At 57.9% G+C, this 17,170-nt stretch overlaps 1 protein-coding gene across 1 annotated transcript; it reads right to left on the reverse strand.

Moving 5' to 3' along the window:
• Positions 1–392: 392 nt before the first annotated feature.
• Aif1l (allograft inflammatory factor 1 like) lies at positions 393–16,864 on the reverse strand. The gene is made up of 6 exons (XM_004849100.3): positions 16,760–16,864; positions 16,582–16,643; positions 5,974–6,040; positions 4,684–4,725; positions 3,341–3,503; positions 393–2,198 (listed from the first exon to the last, which is right to left on the reverse strand). The coding sequence occupies exons 1-6, from the start codon at positions 16,788–16,790 to the stop codon at positions 2,111–2,113; spliced, it is 453 nt and encodes a 150-aa protein (XP_004849157.1). The 5' UTR covers positions 16,791–16,864; the 3' UTR covers positions 393–2,110.
• Positions 16,865–17,170: the final 306 nt, after the last annotated feature.

Below are 17,170 nucleotides of genomic sequence, written 5' to 3' on the forward strand. Positions count from 1 at the left end.
AAAAACCAAAACCAAAAACTCCACAAAGGTAGAGTGGAGGGGGTAGGTAGGATTTTATATTTACAGGGAGGAATGTTTTTCTGGGGTTTAAACTTCAACTAGGCCTGTGCAGCTCATCAGACTGAAGATAAATGATCATGCACCTGAACTGGCTGAGACCAGAGGATTAATGTGACTTGGACATGTCTCTAAGCCCTCCTGCTTTACTCCTCCCGTAAGCTGCTCCTGGGGCAACGCGCTGGGCCCTTGATATGGGTCTAAAGGAGCCACAAGAAACCCGAAATGGCTCTAACAGCCCCCAGGCTGTAACTTTTTTTTTTTTTTAAGAGTAGGAAATTTTATTGGGGATTAGGAATAGCTCCTGAGACAGGAGGGGTCCCAGTGGGTTGCCCTATCCGTAGGGTTTTGCAAAGGTTTCTCCAGGACTCTTGTCCCTGTCCAAGGCAGTCACCCTCAGGCCCCTCACTTCCTAACATTCGTCTCTGTCATTGGGTCTTTGTTCCCCCACTGGACAGTCAATTCCATGAGCTGTGTCACTGCTGGGTTCTGAGCTCTTGGCCTCTAGCAGAGCTTAATAAATCCATTCAATGAATGATTGCATCCGTGTCCTGAGGGCCCAGGTAAAGGACCCAGAACACAGGTGGAGTCGGGACCCACACTTTCCTTTGTGGGTTCTGAGAAGGGGTTCCCTGAGGCAGGGCTAGGAGCTATAGGAATGGGGAACCACAGAGCAGCCCCGATGCTGACCTGGAAGCCCACAGCCTTTAGGGTGAGAGAAGCCTTCTGAGTATTGGCCCGGGAGGCCGGCCCTCAGCCCCCTTCCCTGCTTGCAACACTGACCGAGGCACCCAGAGCAGAGGGAAGCATAGGAAGGGTCTTCCATCTCCAGATTAAGCCCTGACCTTGGGCAAGGCAGTTACCCTCTGGGCCCGGCTCACCTACAGGGCAATGAGGGCTCTGCAATCCTGTGAGTTCCTAAAAAAAGGACACAGGTGGCCCAGTCCAATCCCAAGGCTCAAGGTTTTGAGCAACTTGGAAAGGGAGAGGTGAGTTAGAGAGACAGTGGACGCAGCCAAGGTCAGGGCAAGGTGGGACGACTTCAAGCTTATAGTAGGTGCTCAATAAATATGCTGAATGAATGCATGCATGAATGAACAGTGCGAGGAGGGTAGGAAGGGAAATGGAGGAACCAGTCAGGCTGCAAGCGACTGTGATCAGAAAGACAACCTGCTCCTCGCTCCTGGTGTACCAGGGGTGCTGGCTTTTACACAAGCATTTTCCTGTCTCCCATGCTTGTGCCCTCTGTGTCCTCCGTGCAAGGTGGGACTTCCTGGCCAACCCTCCCTTAGCTCCCTGGCTTCATCTCTGCCTCTGAAGCCCTTTGCTTCTCTACCAGGCAACAGTGGGCTGTACTGTCCCTCTGCACTGCCTATAAAGGTGTGGCGGGGGAGCAAGGCCAGAGGGCTCCTTCCAGTTCCTTTTTTTTTTTTTTTTTTGGTACCAGAGATCAAACTCAGGTCCTTGTGCTTTCGAGGCAGGTAGTGGAACCACTGAGCTGAATCCCCAGCCCCTGGTTCCTTCTTGAAGGTCTCAGGTCACCCAGCTCTCTTTCTTCCACCTGTGCCATGCGCTCAGGGAGGGGATGAGCAGAGGGCCAGGGGGTAACGTTGGGGTGGGGGCACCGAGCGGCCACATCCAGGCCACAAGCATGGAGCTATACAGGGGAACCTGGAAGAGGCCCCGCAGCCTTGTCCCTCCTCCAGGCTCTTGGGACAGGGCCCTGGGCTCACACGCATTCCAGAAGGGGGAGGTGGGGCCTCTCAGCAAGGGCTGCGTGCTTCTGGCACCCCTGCCCTCTCATTTTTGGTTTGGTATCAGCCCTGCTCCACAGGGCTGGGCAAGGCAGAAAGACAGGAATAGGGGGAACCCAGGGCTCAGGAGTCCCCAACCCAGAGCCCTTTAAGGCAGATCATTTGTGCTTTACAAAGAGATTAAGAAGAAAACACGCAGACCCACGGTGGCCAAAGGAGTACGACAAATCCCAAGGAGTCAGGAAAGAAGGGCAGTGAGGTGAGGGGGCACAGAGGGGTGGAGGCGGGCGGTAGGGTCCTCAGGGCAGGCTTGCAATGTCTCTCTCTGGAGGGGGCCCGGCCGGCTTGGGGCCACTGTCACTGGCTTTGCCTTCAAACATCATGACTCTGGTGTGAAGACAAGAAAAAAAGAAACAACAGGATTAGGACGCCTTTCTTCCTTGACCCAGAGAGCCCTTTATGGGCTTTCTTGGCCTGCCATGAGGTCCTTTATAAGAGGATACAGCATTGTTTACCATTGTATGTTAATTTTTTTTTTTTTTTGAGACAGGGTCTCGATATGTAGCCCAGGCTGGCCTTGAACTCACTGGCGATCCTCCTGTCTCCGCCTCCAAGGTGCTGGGATCACAGGCATGCGCCCCCACACCCTGCTTAAAATGTTCTTTTTTTTTTTGGTACCAGGGATGGAACTCCGGACCTTGCACTTACGAGGCAGGTGGCAGAACCACTGAGCTAAATCCCCAGCCCCTAAAATGCTCTTAAAAAAGTGATTCTTGTTTCATGAGAGCCAAGTGCGTGTCCTTTCCAGCTGTGACAGGCAAGGCTCTCAGGGGATCCCCGCTCTTGCTGTCAGTGGGATGACCCTACAGGAGACGCTAGCCACCAGCCAGCGCCAGGCTGGGTCTGTCATCTCACTGCCCCTCAGGATGATGCTTAGTGGAAGAGACATGCTTCAGCCCCATTTTACAGATGAAGAAACTGAGGCCTGGGCCCGAAGGTAATTTGCCTGGGGTCATTTAGGCAGCCAAGAGCAGTGTCAGGATTTGAACACGATCTCCCTTTAGAGTAGACCTTTAAGTCTACTTTATGCTCCCCACCATCCCACAGGGGTAGTGGACTTGCTGTACAAATGAGGAAACTGAAGCCAGGATGGAGGCACATGCTTGCCATCCCAGCACTCGGGAGGCTGAGGCAGGATGATCGCCATGAGTTTCAGGCCAGCCTGCGCTACATACCGAGACCTTGTCTCAAAAAACAAAACCACACACACACAAATGAGGAAACTGAGGCACAGAATGTGTTCACAGACTAATCACCATCACTACCATGACTTGCAGCTGAGTGCCCGTTCTGCCCACCGCCCCACTGCAACCTAATTCCTCGAGAAGTGCGGTCAGCGGGGCACTTGACAATAAGGAACAGAGGTTCAGACAAATGCGCCCTGCATTCCCTCCTGGCCGGGGCCCCGGTGGGGCCTCTCCCTGCAGCCCACCTTTGCCATCCGAGCCTTGAGGGGCAGGGGCACTCACAGCTTAAGGACTGCCGACCGCTTCCCCAGCATCATGTTGACGAAGTCTCTGTAGGAGATGGTGTCACTGCCCCCGCCTGTCACCTCAGAGATCATCTTCTTCATCTCCAGGTGGGTCTTGGGGACCCCCAGCTTCTCCATCATCCTCTTCAGAGACATCAGGTCTGCCAGGCGGGAGGTGGGGCGTCAGCAGGGACAGGGACAAACCCGCACGGAGGCCTGGCGGGCACCCTCTCCCGCTGGAGTCCAGCTGTTCTGGTCCTGGCTGTGGGGCTCAGGGAACCGCTTAATCTCTCTGAACCCTGCTCCACCACTGGCAGAATGGGTTTGCTGGGCTCCTAAAGAAAGTAACAAAGCCAAGGCCGGGCGTGGTGGTGCATGCCTGTGATCCCAGCACTCAGGAGGCTGAGGCAGGAGGATCGCCATGGTTCGAGGCCAGCCTGAGCTACATGGTGAGTTCAAGGCCATTGTGAACTGCACAGTGAGACCCTGCCTCAAGAAACCAAATGAGGAAAGAGAGTCCATGTCTTAGCACAGCATGGCAGGCGACTCATCGCCCCCCATCCCCCGCCACTCCCACCCTGCTGTCCTAGGGCTCCGCCTAGGCTGGGAGATGGAGAGGGAGCCAAAAATATCCCCGGAGCAGGAAAAGCAACCAAAGAATAAAATTCAAGAAAAACAAAGGAGGTACCAAGAAGTCAGGACACCCCTAGGAGCCACTGCCCCTGGTCTCCCTGCTCCTTCCTCTGAGAGCTGAGGCGATTTCCTGGGGATTGTTCTGGGGTGAACAATAGTGCAGCACAGGAGAGCAGAGGGGGCTGGGCAGGGCTGATTTTACGGCCAGCGCACACCCAAGAGGCAGGGTGTCCGGACTGGTGCCAGGCCCACAGGTGCCAGGCCACCCAGGCCCTTTCTGAGAGCCAGCAGCTCCTGGGCCAGACAGTAAAGGGAGCAGCATGGTGCCCCGCAAGACCTCCCTCTTCTCGGATGGTAGGGGTTTGAGGCAATTCAGGCTGGCCTTGAGCTCACTATGGAGCCCAGGCTGGCCTCAAAGGCACAGTGATCCTCCTACCTCAGCCTTCCGAGTGCCAGGATTACAAGCATGCGCCACTGCGCCCAGCTTATAATGGAATACCTTGCAGCTGTGACACAGACAAGAGACTGGGCAGGGCGTGGCCCGCACCTCCCAGGTCCCGGCCCCCCAGGTCGGGAGCTGAGGAGGAGGAAGCAGACAGTAGGGCAACATCATGGGCAGTGGAACTGGTAGAGGACAGAGCGCGTGCCGACGCGGCCACTGGGCAGCTGCAGGGTGTGCCTCCCGCCCAAGTCCCCAGCCCCACTCACCAATCTCACCCTCGTTGTTCAGGTCGAACTCCATGTACTTCTCTGGAAATCACAAGCAAACTGCGTCAGGCGGGAGGCAGGGACCAGGGACCAGGTCCTCAGGCCCTGGCCACCCTCATCTCAGGTCCCTGTCATCCCAGATGTCTTTAAGGTGCCCCCACAGAGAAGCTGGCAGGGGCTGCCCCTCTCAGTCCCCAGCCCGTGTGTCTGAGGAACTTGATCCCGAATTTGGGGAGGGTGGGTGGGAGCCCCTCTCCCCAAGCCTCCCCTATAGACTGTGAGTTACAGTTTAAAGTTCGAAGTCTCAAACTTGTGGTGATCCTCCTGCCTCAGCCTCCTGAGTGCTGGGTTCCAGGCATGTGCCACCACGCCTATTTGTTCCTATTTTTTGATATTCTCAAAGCATTGTAGCATTCTGGTTAGGAGCAGGGGCTCTGGAGCCAGACTGACAAGTGGTTCAAGTCCCAGCTCTTCCCATAGGTGGTCCGGGACAACAATCCCATCTTCCTGAGCCTGGTTTCTCTGTCTGTGAATTCACAACCTCACCCTCTCCCTCCTGCCCCATGGGGGACTTGAGGGGCTCACAGGACCGGCTCACACACGCTAAGCCCCACACCTGCCACTGTTAATATCGTTCATCAGCGGCTGAGGTTGACAGCCTGCTGGAGATGGACTCGGCTGTAAGCCCCGGGGCAGTTTGTTGCATTCGGAGGCCGCATTGCCAGTGCTTGGGTTGGGGGGGGTGTGACCCAGAGACACTCCCAGCGAGTCCCCGGAGCCCCCAGGCTCTGCGGCCTGCGTACACCCCATCTCGGAGCAGGAAAGACAGGTATGCCTGCTCCCGTGCACGGCCACTCTCCTTTTGAGCCGAGCCACTGGCTGGGAACCAAGAGCCAGGGCCCGAACACAGGGACCTTTATGCTGCCCCTCCCAGCGCAGGCTCCCCAGCCCTGTTTTCTTTTCATCCTGTGCTGCCAGGATTCAATGGGCAGAAACTCTGCCCCCTTGCCGTGCTGTGGCGACACAAGTGTCCTTTCTCCACAGGGGATCCCGAGACACTGGGCCTCGGAGGGGAGAGGCCTGGACGCCTCACAAAGACTGGATTGTGTACCGGCCGGGAGTGCGTAGCTCGTAGGGCTGGGCAGGATGGGCAGGAGCCAACCTGAGCCCCGCTGGGCGGCCCTGGTGGCAGGGAGAGACGCCTGCCCCATCTCCGGGGGACCCATGTGGAGCCGGCCGGGAAGAGGGGTGCTGTGGGGCGAAGGGGAGGCCAGCAGCTGCCTGGCTCACCTTTGAAGGCCGTAAGCTTCTCAGGCAGGTTCTCCTCATCGCCGTACTTCTGGTCGCAGAGGAACTCCTGCAGAGGTGAGAGCTCAGCGCTGGACGGGGCTCCAAGCACCGGGGACTCCTGCACACAGCTCCAGCCCCAGGGCCTCCCCTCCCGCCAGCACCCAGGCCTGACCAGGCAGCATTCGCCCTAGGTTTGTCCTTGGCTTCCTGGCAGCCCTTGGAGGCAGAGCTGCCCAGGCCTCTGCTCTAGGCACCCTGGGGACCTGTGCCATGCCCAGGGCAAGCGCACCCTGCTATCCTCAAGCCCGAGCTCCTTCGGGCCCCAGAGACCAGCCCTCTGGTCCCATCATCTGCCTCTGGGCTGTGTGGGGCCAAATAAACGTTTAGATTATAAAGAATGTATCACAGTAAGTCACATTGCCATGAATTCCCCTCAGAATCCTCCCCCTCACGCTGACCACACTCATCCCATCATTCTTGCCACTTTCTGCAGCAGCTCTGGAGTCCTCTTTCCTGGGTGTCTTTAGTTGTGCCATCCTGGCTGCATCAGTGTCCTGTATCCATTCAAAATGTTCCCCTTCCATAATCAATTGACTTTGGGGAGGAGCCAGAAGTCCCAGTGCCAGTTCCAGTGACTAAGGTGGATGAGGACACAGCGCCATTTTTTTTTTTTTTTTTTGCTACTGGGGATCAAATGTGGGTCCTTGTGCTTTCGAGGCAGGCGGCGGAACCACTGAGCTAAATCCCCAGCCCAGCCTCATGTTTTTATGAGCCTGCATTTTCATTGGATGGCGCTCAGCAGCAGCATCTCACTATTTCTTTTTTTCCTGGTACCAGGGATTGAACTCAGGACCTTGTGCTTTCAAGGCAGGCTCGGTGCCACTGAGCTAAATCCCTCGCCCTCATCACTGTATTTTTGATCACACCTTGTAAAGACACTCACAAAAGAGGACTCCAGAGCTGCTGCAGAAAGTAGCAAAGATGACGGGAAGCGTGTGTTCCAAGCGAGGGGGAGGATTTTGAGGGGGATTCATGGCAGTGTGTCTTTTACTGTAACACATTTTTCCAATGTAAACATTCGCTGAATTTGCCCATCACCTCGCCTCTTGTAGCTTCCTCTGTTCCCCTCCTGCCTCATCAGCCGAGTGAGGATGACCACAGAGCTGCTTCTTGAGTCTGTGAGAATCCAATGTGAGCGAATCTAGCACTCTTGCCGTGCACCTGCTGCATCCTTAGGTTCTGCCCTGGTTGCACAGCGGTTGTTCTGGGAGGCCACTTCCCCTCTCATCTGCTTCCTGACCTGTAAACTGAGCTTTCAGCCCAGGCCCTATCCCCTCCAACACGCCTGGAGAGACACAGATGAGTCCTTTCAGCACCAGATGGGTGGAGTGGGGAGGAGCAACAACAGCGCTTGGGTGAAGCATGCGCCTGCGCCCCGCCCTTAGAGTGGGCGGAGTGCAGGAGTCCACGCCCCCTGGTCTCCTGCCTGGTCTCAGGCCCTCACACAGAAAGCCAGCACGGTGCCAGGTAACTTCGTCTCCTTGCTGATCTTTCTGCTTTTAGAACCTTCCCTTCCTGTCACCAATGGGAAACGCTGCTGCGCCTCTTCATTCATTCTTTCATTCACCCACTCTACATTTTTGAGGGACCACGTGTGCATTCTGCTTTGCCAACCACCAAGGGAGCAGGGAGACGGGGTGAACACAGTAAGAGCCCCATCTTAACAGGATAGAAAGTCCACATTTAAAATATTAAACCACCCAGCATGGTGGCACATGCCTGTAATCCCAGCACTCAGGAGGCTGAAGCAGGAGGATCACTGTGAGTTCAAGGACAGTCTGGGCTAGAGTGAGACCTTGTCTCAAAAAAAAAAAAAAAAGAAAGAAAACAAACCAAAAAAAGATATTAAATGTCACCCATGTCAATCACTCAACTTGTTTCTGAATTTTTGCAGTCACCTCTAGGATGGAGACTCCTCCACCTTTCCAGTCTCTTGCTCAAAACCCCATCAGGTAGAAGAGAGATGACAAGAACCTAACCAGTTTGGGTTTGGCTCTTCCTCCCTCCTCACCAGCTGTGAAGTGGGCACAGCAGTACCCGCCTCCTCGGGCACCTGCCCCTGGGATCCCGCCGTGAGCACTGCGGGCTGGACATCGGCACTCGGTGAGAACAGGTATGGCTGCTGAGGCTCAATGCCACCTTAACTCAGCACTCTCGGACAGAAGAGGGGCCCACAGGCAGGCAGCCCCTCCCTGGGCTGCAAGACTTTTGGGGAGGCATCAACTATGGCTGGCATTGTGACCCCGCTGCTCTATGGGCCGGAGAGGTGAACTGTGTCTCCAGTCCACAGGCAGCGGAGGCAGGTCAGCCCGCCAGAAATCTGGGTCTCTCGCTCTTCGGGACCCCTGGCCAGCGGCCTGGTTGCCTCCTAGCCTGGCCTCCCTGCCATGTGCTGCCCTGCCTGCCCCCAGCAGCCTGGGACTGTCCCCTCCCACTGGCTCTGGCGAGAAGAACCCTTCCCTGGGCTCCTCCATCCTTGGAACAAATAATCGTTCATCTGTGACCCTGAGCAGACCTGGCAGCCCTCGGGGCCTGGATCCCCTCTGCCCACTGAGGGGCGGACTTGGTCAGCAGTGCCCAGCTGGGGTAACACAAGACAAAGGGGGAGGGGCACACATGACTGCCAAGCCTTTATTTTGCCAAATAGAGACTTTTTAAACAATTCCCATTGACCGTTGCCATGGGTTCAGGAGGAAGTTCATAATCTCTGAATTTTAAAACGGGATCCATGTAGCCAGCTGCAGCCCACTGTATTGCCTGAGTTCCCGGTCCCTTACTATGAAGCGGCAGCCTTTCCAGAGAGCAGGCACAGCGCCCAGGCGAGGTCCAACATCTGGGAACCTCTGGGGAGAGACCTGGAGAGTGGGTCCCCCTCCCACTGGTGGCTGACCAGGCAGCCTGCCCGGCCCGGAGCAAGCGGCTAAGTGTCCGTGTCACCCGAGGGCCCCAGGTCCTATTGTCCCCTGCTGCAGATGGGCCCCAGGAGGAGCACAGGGTACCTGGACTTAGAGACGCATGGATGGACACAGAACCGCAGCAGCCGGCGGGGGCAGGCCAGGAGCACAGCTCAAATGCAGAGGCGCCTAATAATGACTCCCATCCCCTGGCCCCCAGCCAGGCTCCCTGCAGCCACAGGGACAGGGGCCTGGATGACCACCTTCTGTGGATGAAGGTTTCCCCTCACACAGTCACCATCTCACACACCATTTCATTTGTGTCCCCTCCTCCTGCCCCTCACCCAGGCCTCGACCACACTCCTACCCCAGGACCTTTGCCCAAGCGGTGACTCCACCTGGAGTAGCCTGTGTGCTTCTCTCCCTGGACCTTTATTTGATCAAGGTCACCTCCCTGAGGCCCTTCCCTCATTTCACCCACCTGATCTGAGATTTTAGACTTCACCTAGCCCGCTGCAGCACCAGGTCCCGCCCCCGCCTCTCCTTGTAGCCCAAGGGGCAGATCACCTCCCAACACAATTTCCGTCCATTGCTCCTTAAGGTCACTGTGGAGGCCGCCGCCCGCTAGTAGGCTCCACATAGTAGATGCTCAGTAAATCTCTTCAGGACCCAAGATTGAGACTTGGGGCGCAGCCTGTGTGAAACACACAGGCAAAAGTGGCCGAGCCGGGACGAGCTCAGCGGCTGCCACTCGGCCTCCCTCCCTGGGCAGCTGCAGAGTAGGAGCCCTCAGGGGACTCGGGGGGAGGAAGCGGGGAGGAGGCAGGTCCTGGTGCCTGCCCTGGACACCGGGCTTTCGGTAGCGCCCGGCACAGAGCAGGCGCTCAGCAGACATCCGTCCCTGAACGGAAACGCACCGCTCTGCCAAGAGCAAAGGGTCGGGCAGCTTTTCGCGTGTGCGTGCGTCAGACAATCGGGGACGCTGGGAGGGGGCTCCCGTCTTTCCTTAAGGCCCCGGAGCCAGATGCTGAGCCCAGAGTGACAGGTGACAGGGGCGGGAGGGGCAGCTGATGGTCAGTGCATGGGTGGGTCAGGTGCCCTCCCCAGCCCCAGCAGCTGTGCCCTTGGCAGGGGCGGAGGCGGGCAGGGTCAGGAGCAGCAGCTCAGGGCCCAGCCTGCAGCCTCTCCCTCCAGGCAGCTCCCATCCCTGCTTAGCCTGGGGGGGGGAGCCCCCAGAGGTCTGGAAGAGAAGCATAATCATTAAAGAGGGCAAGCTGGAGCCAGATGCCTGAGTGTGAGTCCACGTAGCAGCTTTGTGAAAATTACTTCATTTGTCTCCCAGCACTCAGGAGGCTGAGGCAGGAGGGTTGCCCGAAAGTTTGAGGCCAGCCTGGGCTACATAGTGAGTTTGAGGGCAGCCTGAACTACAAAGCAAGACCCTGTCTCAAAAAACCAAAAAACATTTAAAAAATTAAAAACAATAAAATTACTTCATTTGTCTGTGCCTGTCTTCTCAGCTAAGGATGAATCAAAACATCATATCTACCTTCCAGACTTGTCCTGTGAACTACAGTGTGTAAGTGAATATGGGTAAAGTGCTTATTGCAGTACCTGTCACTTAGTAAGTACTGAACAATTGGTAGGTATTTATTAAAAGATTCTGTCATTTCTATCTGGACAATCAGCTTTTAACCCCCACAGCGCACCGCCAATTATTAAAACAGTTTAGGAAAGAGGGCTGACTTAGGCCGGTTATGATTTCTCTCTCCTTTTCCACTTTTTTTCTTTCTTTTTTTTTTTTTGGCCTGTTTGTTTGTTTTAGTTTTTTGAGACAGGGTCTCACTGTGTAGTTCAGGTTGGCCTTGAACTCACTATGTGAGTTCAAATTTGCAACGATCCTCCTGCCTCAGCCTCCCAAGTGCTGGGATTACATGTGTTCACCGCCATTCCTCGTCTCTCCCCTATGTTTTTTTTTTCTCTCCTCTCTCCTTTCTCCTTTCTGGGTGACAGAGGGGACAACTGAGGCTCAGAGAGGTTGCTCACCGTGCTCAAGATTACAAAGGTCAGCAAGCAATTCGAAGCCTGGCTGCAGGCTTCTCAGCCAGGAGCACCTAGCAAAGTTACCTGGGGGGGCAGCTGCAGTGGGGGGTTCTTCCAGAGCCCAGGGACCACTGCACACTCTTGGGGGGCAGGGCGCATAATGCTAGAGAAATGAAAGCAGGACTGAAAGAACTGCCCCTGAGGCCTGAGGGCTTATCTTGCTACACACAAGCCCTGAAGGGGTCAGAGCTCTTAAAACACCCATCCAAGCTGGCTGTGGTGGCGCACACCTGCAATCCTAGCACTCCGGAGGCTGAGGCAGGAGGATTGCCACAAGTCTGGGCTACGTAGGCAGACTGTCTCAACAAAACAAAACAAAACCCAACCCAAAACGAAAAACCACCTCACCCAGCCTCCGCACTCACAAGTGACTCCTGGGAGTATTCAGCTTTTGCTCTTTGTTCAATAGCTGGGGAAACTGAGGCCCCCAAGAGAAGAGACGGTCTCTCCTGGAGTCCCCTGGAAACCCCACATAAACTCTGCACAAAGTGTATACAGGACCAGGACAGGTGAATCAGGGTTCGAATCCCGGCTCTAGCACTTTCTGGCCCATGGCCCCGGGGACCTGGCTTTACCTCTCTGGGCCTCAGTTTCCTCATCTGTCAGCTGGAATTGCAATACTGGGCCCTCCTCACTGAGTACAGGTGAGACGAGCTCCACGCACAGAAGACCCTGGCTCCTGGGACCCTTAGCGAGCATGGACATTGGTTATTGTACGTTGGGGACCCCCAAGCCCCAGCCACCCCAAGAGACAAGATCTGCACACACATAGCACTGTGCCCGACGCTATGCCATGAAGACCCCCAGGGGGAGCAGTGACCCTCGGGCCCTCCCTCCTCAAGGGCCAGCTTCACTCTGTCCTTGGACGCCTGGCTCACCCCACAGTGACACCCATGCACGAGAGAAACAGCACTGCACTCCATCTTGGTCCTAGGGGACCGAGCCCATGGCTCTACCTGCTCCCTGCCGCCTTTCGGTCACCCCTCTTCTGGCGTGTGTGGGAAACTTCTCCCCACCCCACCCGACCCCAGGAGCCTGCCCAAGTGCTCAGCCCAGGAAGGGCCAGTTCCCAAACCGTCAGAGGCTGGCAGCCTCTCCTGTGGGGTCCTGGCCTCCAGATCCCTGTACCCACCTGCCACTCCCTGGCCCAACTCCCTTCTTAGGCTGGTGCCTCTAAGACCTTCTCTTGGACCCTTGCTCCTGGCCCTCCAGGCTGGTCTTTTTGTATCAGCTGCAGCAGAATTTTGGGGTGGGTGGATATCACCATCCTGGAGGCCATCTGAGGGGCTGGCAAGATGGGCACCACCATGCCAGAGCCCTGAGGCCTCTGATGCAGCCTGCAGGCTCTTGATGGCCCAGGCCCAGGCCACAAGTGCCGCGCCTGGTGCTGGCGAGGAGCAGGAGCCTGTAACCTGTCCCCACTGGGACAGCAGGCTCACATTCCCCAGGGCAGTGCTGGGGCCCCATGCGGACACTGCGTCCACGCCAACAGGTGGGGCCACTGAATAAAGTGCCCCAGCGGCCACAGGAAGGAAACAGACCTTGCAGAAATTCCATCTCCAGCTGTCCGTGATATGGCCACAGCGAGGTCACAACTGACCAGACCTGCAGGGGGACACTGAATCCCCAGAGGCTCACATGGCTCTCATCATCATCTCCTCTATAATATATTAAGGAAGTGCAAAAGAGACGGGTGCCCAGCCATGCCAGCTGGGCACATTCACCTGGGCAGGACACAGCGGTGCTGCTGGGCACACAGGAAAGAGACACTCCCGCAGAGTCACCTGGGTCAGGTCTCAGGGGTCCCCGAGCATGGGGCATAGGGGACACGTACAACCCTGGGGAGAGACCCTCAGCTTTCCCTGCCAGCTCCCTTCCCAGGACAGAGGGCATGAGGGTGTTGAAACAGCCAGTGGGCAACTCAACGCCAGAGGGAAGGCTGAGTGCCCTCCATTCGACCTGGAGTGCTGGGACAGAAGGAGCACAGCCAGAGATCTTATCCACCTGAGCGAGAGACCCGACTCACCGCCAAGCTGCAGCCCCCTGCTGGACACGGCCAGGATGGGCCTGGGTGGCACCTGGAGCCAGAAAGAAGTGGCTTGAATCCTGCCTCTGCCACTTCCTGGCCAGGCAATCTAGTGCAGTGACTTCATGCAGCTGGCCCTCTGTTTTTCCACCTCTAAAATGGGAGTCATAATCATCCCGCCCCGCAGGCATGTTCAGAAATCTGACTTGTCTCTACCACGATGACCTCACAGCTGATGGAGCACTCCCCGACCGAGACAGATTCCTAGAGAAATGAAAGCAGGGGTGACAGGTCTGTCCCTGAGGCCTGAGGGCTCACGCTGCTACACAGGAAGCCCTGGAGGGTCAGAGCTCTTAAAACACCCATCCAAGCTGGGCGTGGAGGTACACACGTGTCATCCCAAGACTCGGGAGGCTGAGACAGGAGGATCATGCAAGTTGGAGGCCAGCCTGGACTACATAGTGAGACCCTGTCTCCAAAACAAAAAAAAAAAAAAAAGAAAAAGAGAAGATAGGGCTCAGTGGCAGGGCTGGGGCACAGCTGCAAGTCAGGAACCTTAAATTGAGAGATGCTGTGGGCTCAAGCACCTGACCTCCCCGCCCTCTAGCTCCTCCTCCCCGGCCCCAGGACACAGGAGGGGCAGCCCACCCTGCCCCAGCGACTCCAGTCCTCCCAATGGGAAGCTGGGGAAAATCCCTCCCTTGCCATATAAGGCTGGGCCCGAGGCCTGGGGTCAGCTACCACACCCTCGGGACACTGAGAATGCCAGCTATGCAGAGGGAGTAGGAGGTGCTCGCTGGTCCAGTAGCGCAGACACACGCAGACACACACACACACACACACACACACACACACACACACGCACATGCACGGGGTATGGATGGGGGCTGCACCCACAGGAAGGGCCAGAGAAGCTCCAAGAGATGAAGCAAATAGTCTGGGTTCAAGCCGTGGCTGTTTAAACCCAGGCCATTCGCTCAACCTCTCTGAGCCTTGAGTTCTGTGAAATGGGAGTAGGAGGCCATGGCAGGGTCAGAGTGAGCCTTCAAGGAGAAAGAGCCCACAGCGTGCCTGGCGTGGGGCTGCACATTCCAGGTACCCAGGAGACCACAGCAGAAAGGGAGACTCAGGTGCCTTCGTATAGCCTACTCCACAGGGCCGCTAGTCTCACTCAAATCTTCTCCCATGTTGACTCTTGAATCCTTACAATAACAACTGCAAGCCAGGTGTGGTTACACATGCCTGTGATCCCAGCACTCGGGAGGCTGAGGCAGGAGGATCAAGGTGAGTTCAAGGCCAGCCTGAACTAGACATCAAGACCCTGTCTCAAAAAAAAAGTTTTTAAAACAACAGTTGCTAAGACTGAGCTACCTTGCTGACCTCTGGACACTGGTACACACCAAGGGGAATCGGGGTGCTGGCCGAAAGAGGCCCCCAGAGCTAACAGCCCAGCTGGGCTCTGCTCCACATGCCCCACGGCTGGGCACAGCAGCCGGTCATACCACCGTCATGCAGGCGGTCATGACTCCCCATCCATCACCCATGGCACAGTCCGGCCTCCAGGAATCCACATTCCACTGTGGCAGTGAAGCTGAACCCCAAAAAGGCAGCGCAGGCTGCTGACATGTACGACTCCATCTCCCCTGAAGACTCGGGAGACCTGAGAGGGCAGGGACCACTGCAGCCTGGATGGGCCACCTCATGTCTCACCCCTGCACCTCGAGGTCCCAAGCAAACAAGTGAGGCCAATGACAGGAGCCGCCTACGCTCTACAGAGACAAACTTGCTGAAGGCGCCCAAGCAAAGCCGAAGCCACCGCCATTATCTGTTCTTGCCAAAGGAGGCTGAGAGGGTCACAGCTTGGCTAAGGCCACAGAAGCAGCGGCTGGGTGGCCCGTGGCCACTGTGACCTGCTGGGTGGGGACAGCACTGCAGCTGCCAGGTTGGCCCTGGAGCTTCCTCCCTCCGGGGGCCGCATGCTGGCCCAGCCTGGCAGCAGCCTGGGCTCCGTGGTGGGCTCAGCAGCATCCGAGCAGGGGAGACACACAGCTGTGACTCTGCACTGGCTCCTGTGTGGCCTCCGGTCATCTGTTTGCCTTCTCTGGGCAGAGCACTCTTGTTCACCCTCCCCGGCCCCAGTGCTGTTCCCCTCCTCCTATCCGAACCAAACCCCAGCCCCCTTGGGAACCTGCACCCCTAGCTGCCTCCCAGGCCAGGTTGGCAAGGAAAGTCCCAAACACTCTCAGCTCTTCTGTGTTGGCCAACTGCGGCCACCTGACCCCATCTCCAGCTACCTTTGGCTCGGGTTTCTGCTGGCTGGACTCAGCCAGCTCAGAATCCACCCGGCCGAGTGGCCCAGGGGGCTGGGTGAGGTCAGGGTCCCGGGCTCCTGTCCAGACCGGACTGGCGCAGCACGGACTGGGAAGGAGCCCAGCAACCCGGGCCCTAGAGCCCAGCCAGACGTCGGGGCAACCTTTCAGCCATGCCCAAGATGGCATGGAGAGCCAAGGAGAAGGTGGCAGTGCCCGGAGCCCACCAGGGGACTCTTGGAGCCAGTGCTTGACGGCAGGCAGGCTGCCCGGTTTGAGGCCATCCAGGACACCCAGGAGCAAATCAAGTCTTCGAGCCACTGCCAAGACTAAGTGGCTCAGCTCAGCCTGGCCAGCACCCACTCCCCACAGCCTTAGCCAGGGCTCTGGCAGCCCCACTAGCTGGGTCCCACTTGGCACCCTGAATGGGCTCAGCCTCACGATGTCCAGGGTTGCAAATGAGCCAGCAGGGGGATGCCCAGCCTTATTGCCGTGGGCACCCTCTGCCACCTGTTAGGAAGGAGGATGGGAGACCTCCTCCTCTGAAATAACTCCAGTGGCCTCCACAGGGCTGCCCTGAGAGCAGGGCGCTGAACCAGACCAAGGGCGCCTCAGGGACCCTGCTCCAGGTTGAGAGACCCCTGCGTTGGACCACAGGGCTGGACCGACAGCAGCCAGGTCTGGGCCCAGGTCTGCCTGAACCTAAAGCCCCCTAGACCCGAGCTGTGCCTCCTCTGAGCTTTGGACCATCTTTAGACCCTGCCACCCTTCCGTATCTCCTGGGATCTACTGGCCATTAGCCCAACTCCCGCAGCCCATTGTGTGCCAAGCAGCGACCTGAAGGAGTTCTTTTATTCACGAAGTTCGCTAGGACTGACCAGAGAAAGAGAGTTCAGAAAAGTTGGAGAGAAGGACTTGTGACTTCCGCGGGGGACAGGAGGCCACGGGGAGCCAACTGCCAGTGCTTTCGGTGGTGGAGGCAGCGCTGGCCCGGGGGTCCCTTCTGGCGCCAAAACTCCGCGCGAGTCCCGGCTGCTTTGCAGGGAGCCCCAGTCCGGGGCGGCCCGAGCTCCGGGACCGGCCCACCTCCCAGCCCGGGAGTAAGAACGTGCAACCCGAGCCGCGGCTGGGAGGTGGGGCGGACCTACCTGAGTTGGAGGCGCGCGGCGGGGGCCAGGGCTGCAGGGGGAGCCTGGGGGGCACCAAGGTGCCGGCTTACCCGGTTGATCTCCGCCAGCCTCCGCTCCTGCTGGGCTTTGAGCAAGCCGAATGCCTTCCCTCCTGCAGGAGACAAAGGGTGGCGGGGAAGCGGGGGCGCCGAGGCCCTGCGCCCGCCCGCGCCGTCCCGGGCCGTGGCTGCCCAGCTCGCACAGGTGGCCCCGACCGGCGGCGCCTACCTTGGAACCTGTTGCTGAGCGCGACCGACATGGCGAGCGCGGGCTCCCGCCGTCTGGGCTTCGCGGCCGCGGAGGGACCGGACGAGGGGCGCGCGGCGGGAGGCGGGCGAAGGAAGCCGGCTGGGGACCCGCCCTCCGGCCCCGCTGGCCCCGCCCCGACCCTGTCCCGCCCTTCCCGCCTCCGGCCGCGGGCAGCAGAGCCGAGGTTCTGGGGGTCGCCCCTCCGCGGTCGCCCCTCCTCTGCACCCGGGCCGGACCTCAGCGAGTCCACGGGGCGTCTGAACACTCACTTCCTGGGATGTCCAGGGCAGGGAGCGAGCGCTCAGCCAACCCAGGCCTGCACTTCAGTCACTGTGCCCCATTGCCACCCCAGCGCTTTGTCAGTGAGGTGAACTCGAATCTTATTGATAA

Source organism: Heterocephalus glaber, unplaced genomic scaffold (genome assembly GCF_053883595.1).
Source record: "Heterocephalus glaber isolate CG9 unplaced genomic scaffold, H.glaber_assembly_v1.0 deba00001479, whole genome shotgun sequence".
Classification (NCBI taxonomy): Eukaryota; Metazoa; Chordata; class Mammalia; order Rodentia; family Bathyergidae; genus Heterocephalus; species Heterocephalus glaber.

Coding starts and splice junctions, on each gene's coding strand:
- Aif1l (XM_004849100.3), bottom strand. CDS start 16,790: ATGTCGGTCGCGCTCAGCAACAGGTTCCAAG. Junction 16,644..16,759: donor GCTCAGCAACAGGTTCCAAG/GTAGGCGCCGCC, acceptor TGTCTCCTGCAG/GAGGGAAGGCATTCGGCTTG. Junction 4,726..5,973: donor GAAGCTTACGGCCTTCAAAG/GTGAGCCAGGCA, acceptor TGTGATTTCCAG/AGAAGTACATGGAGTTCGAC.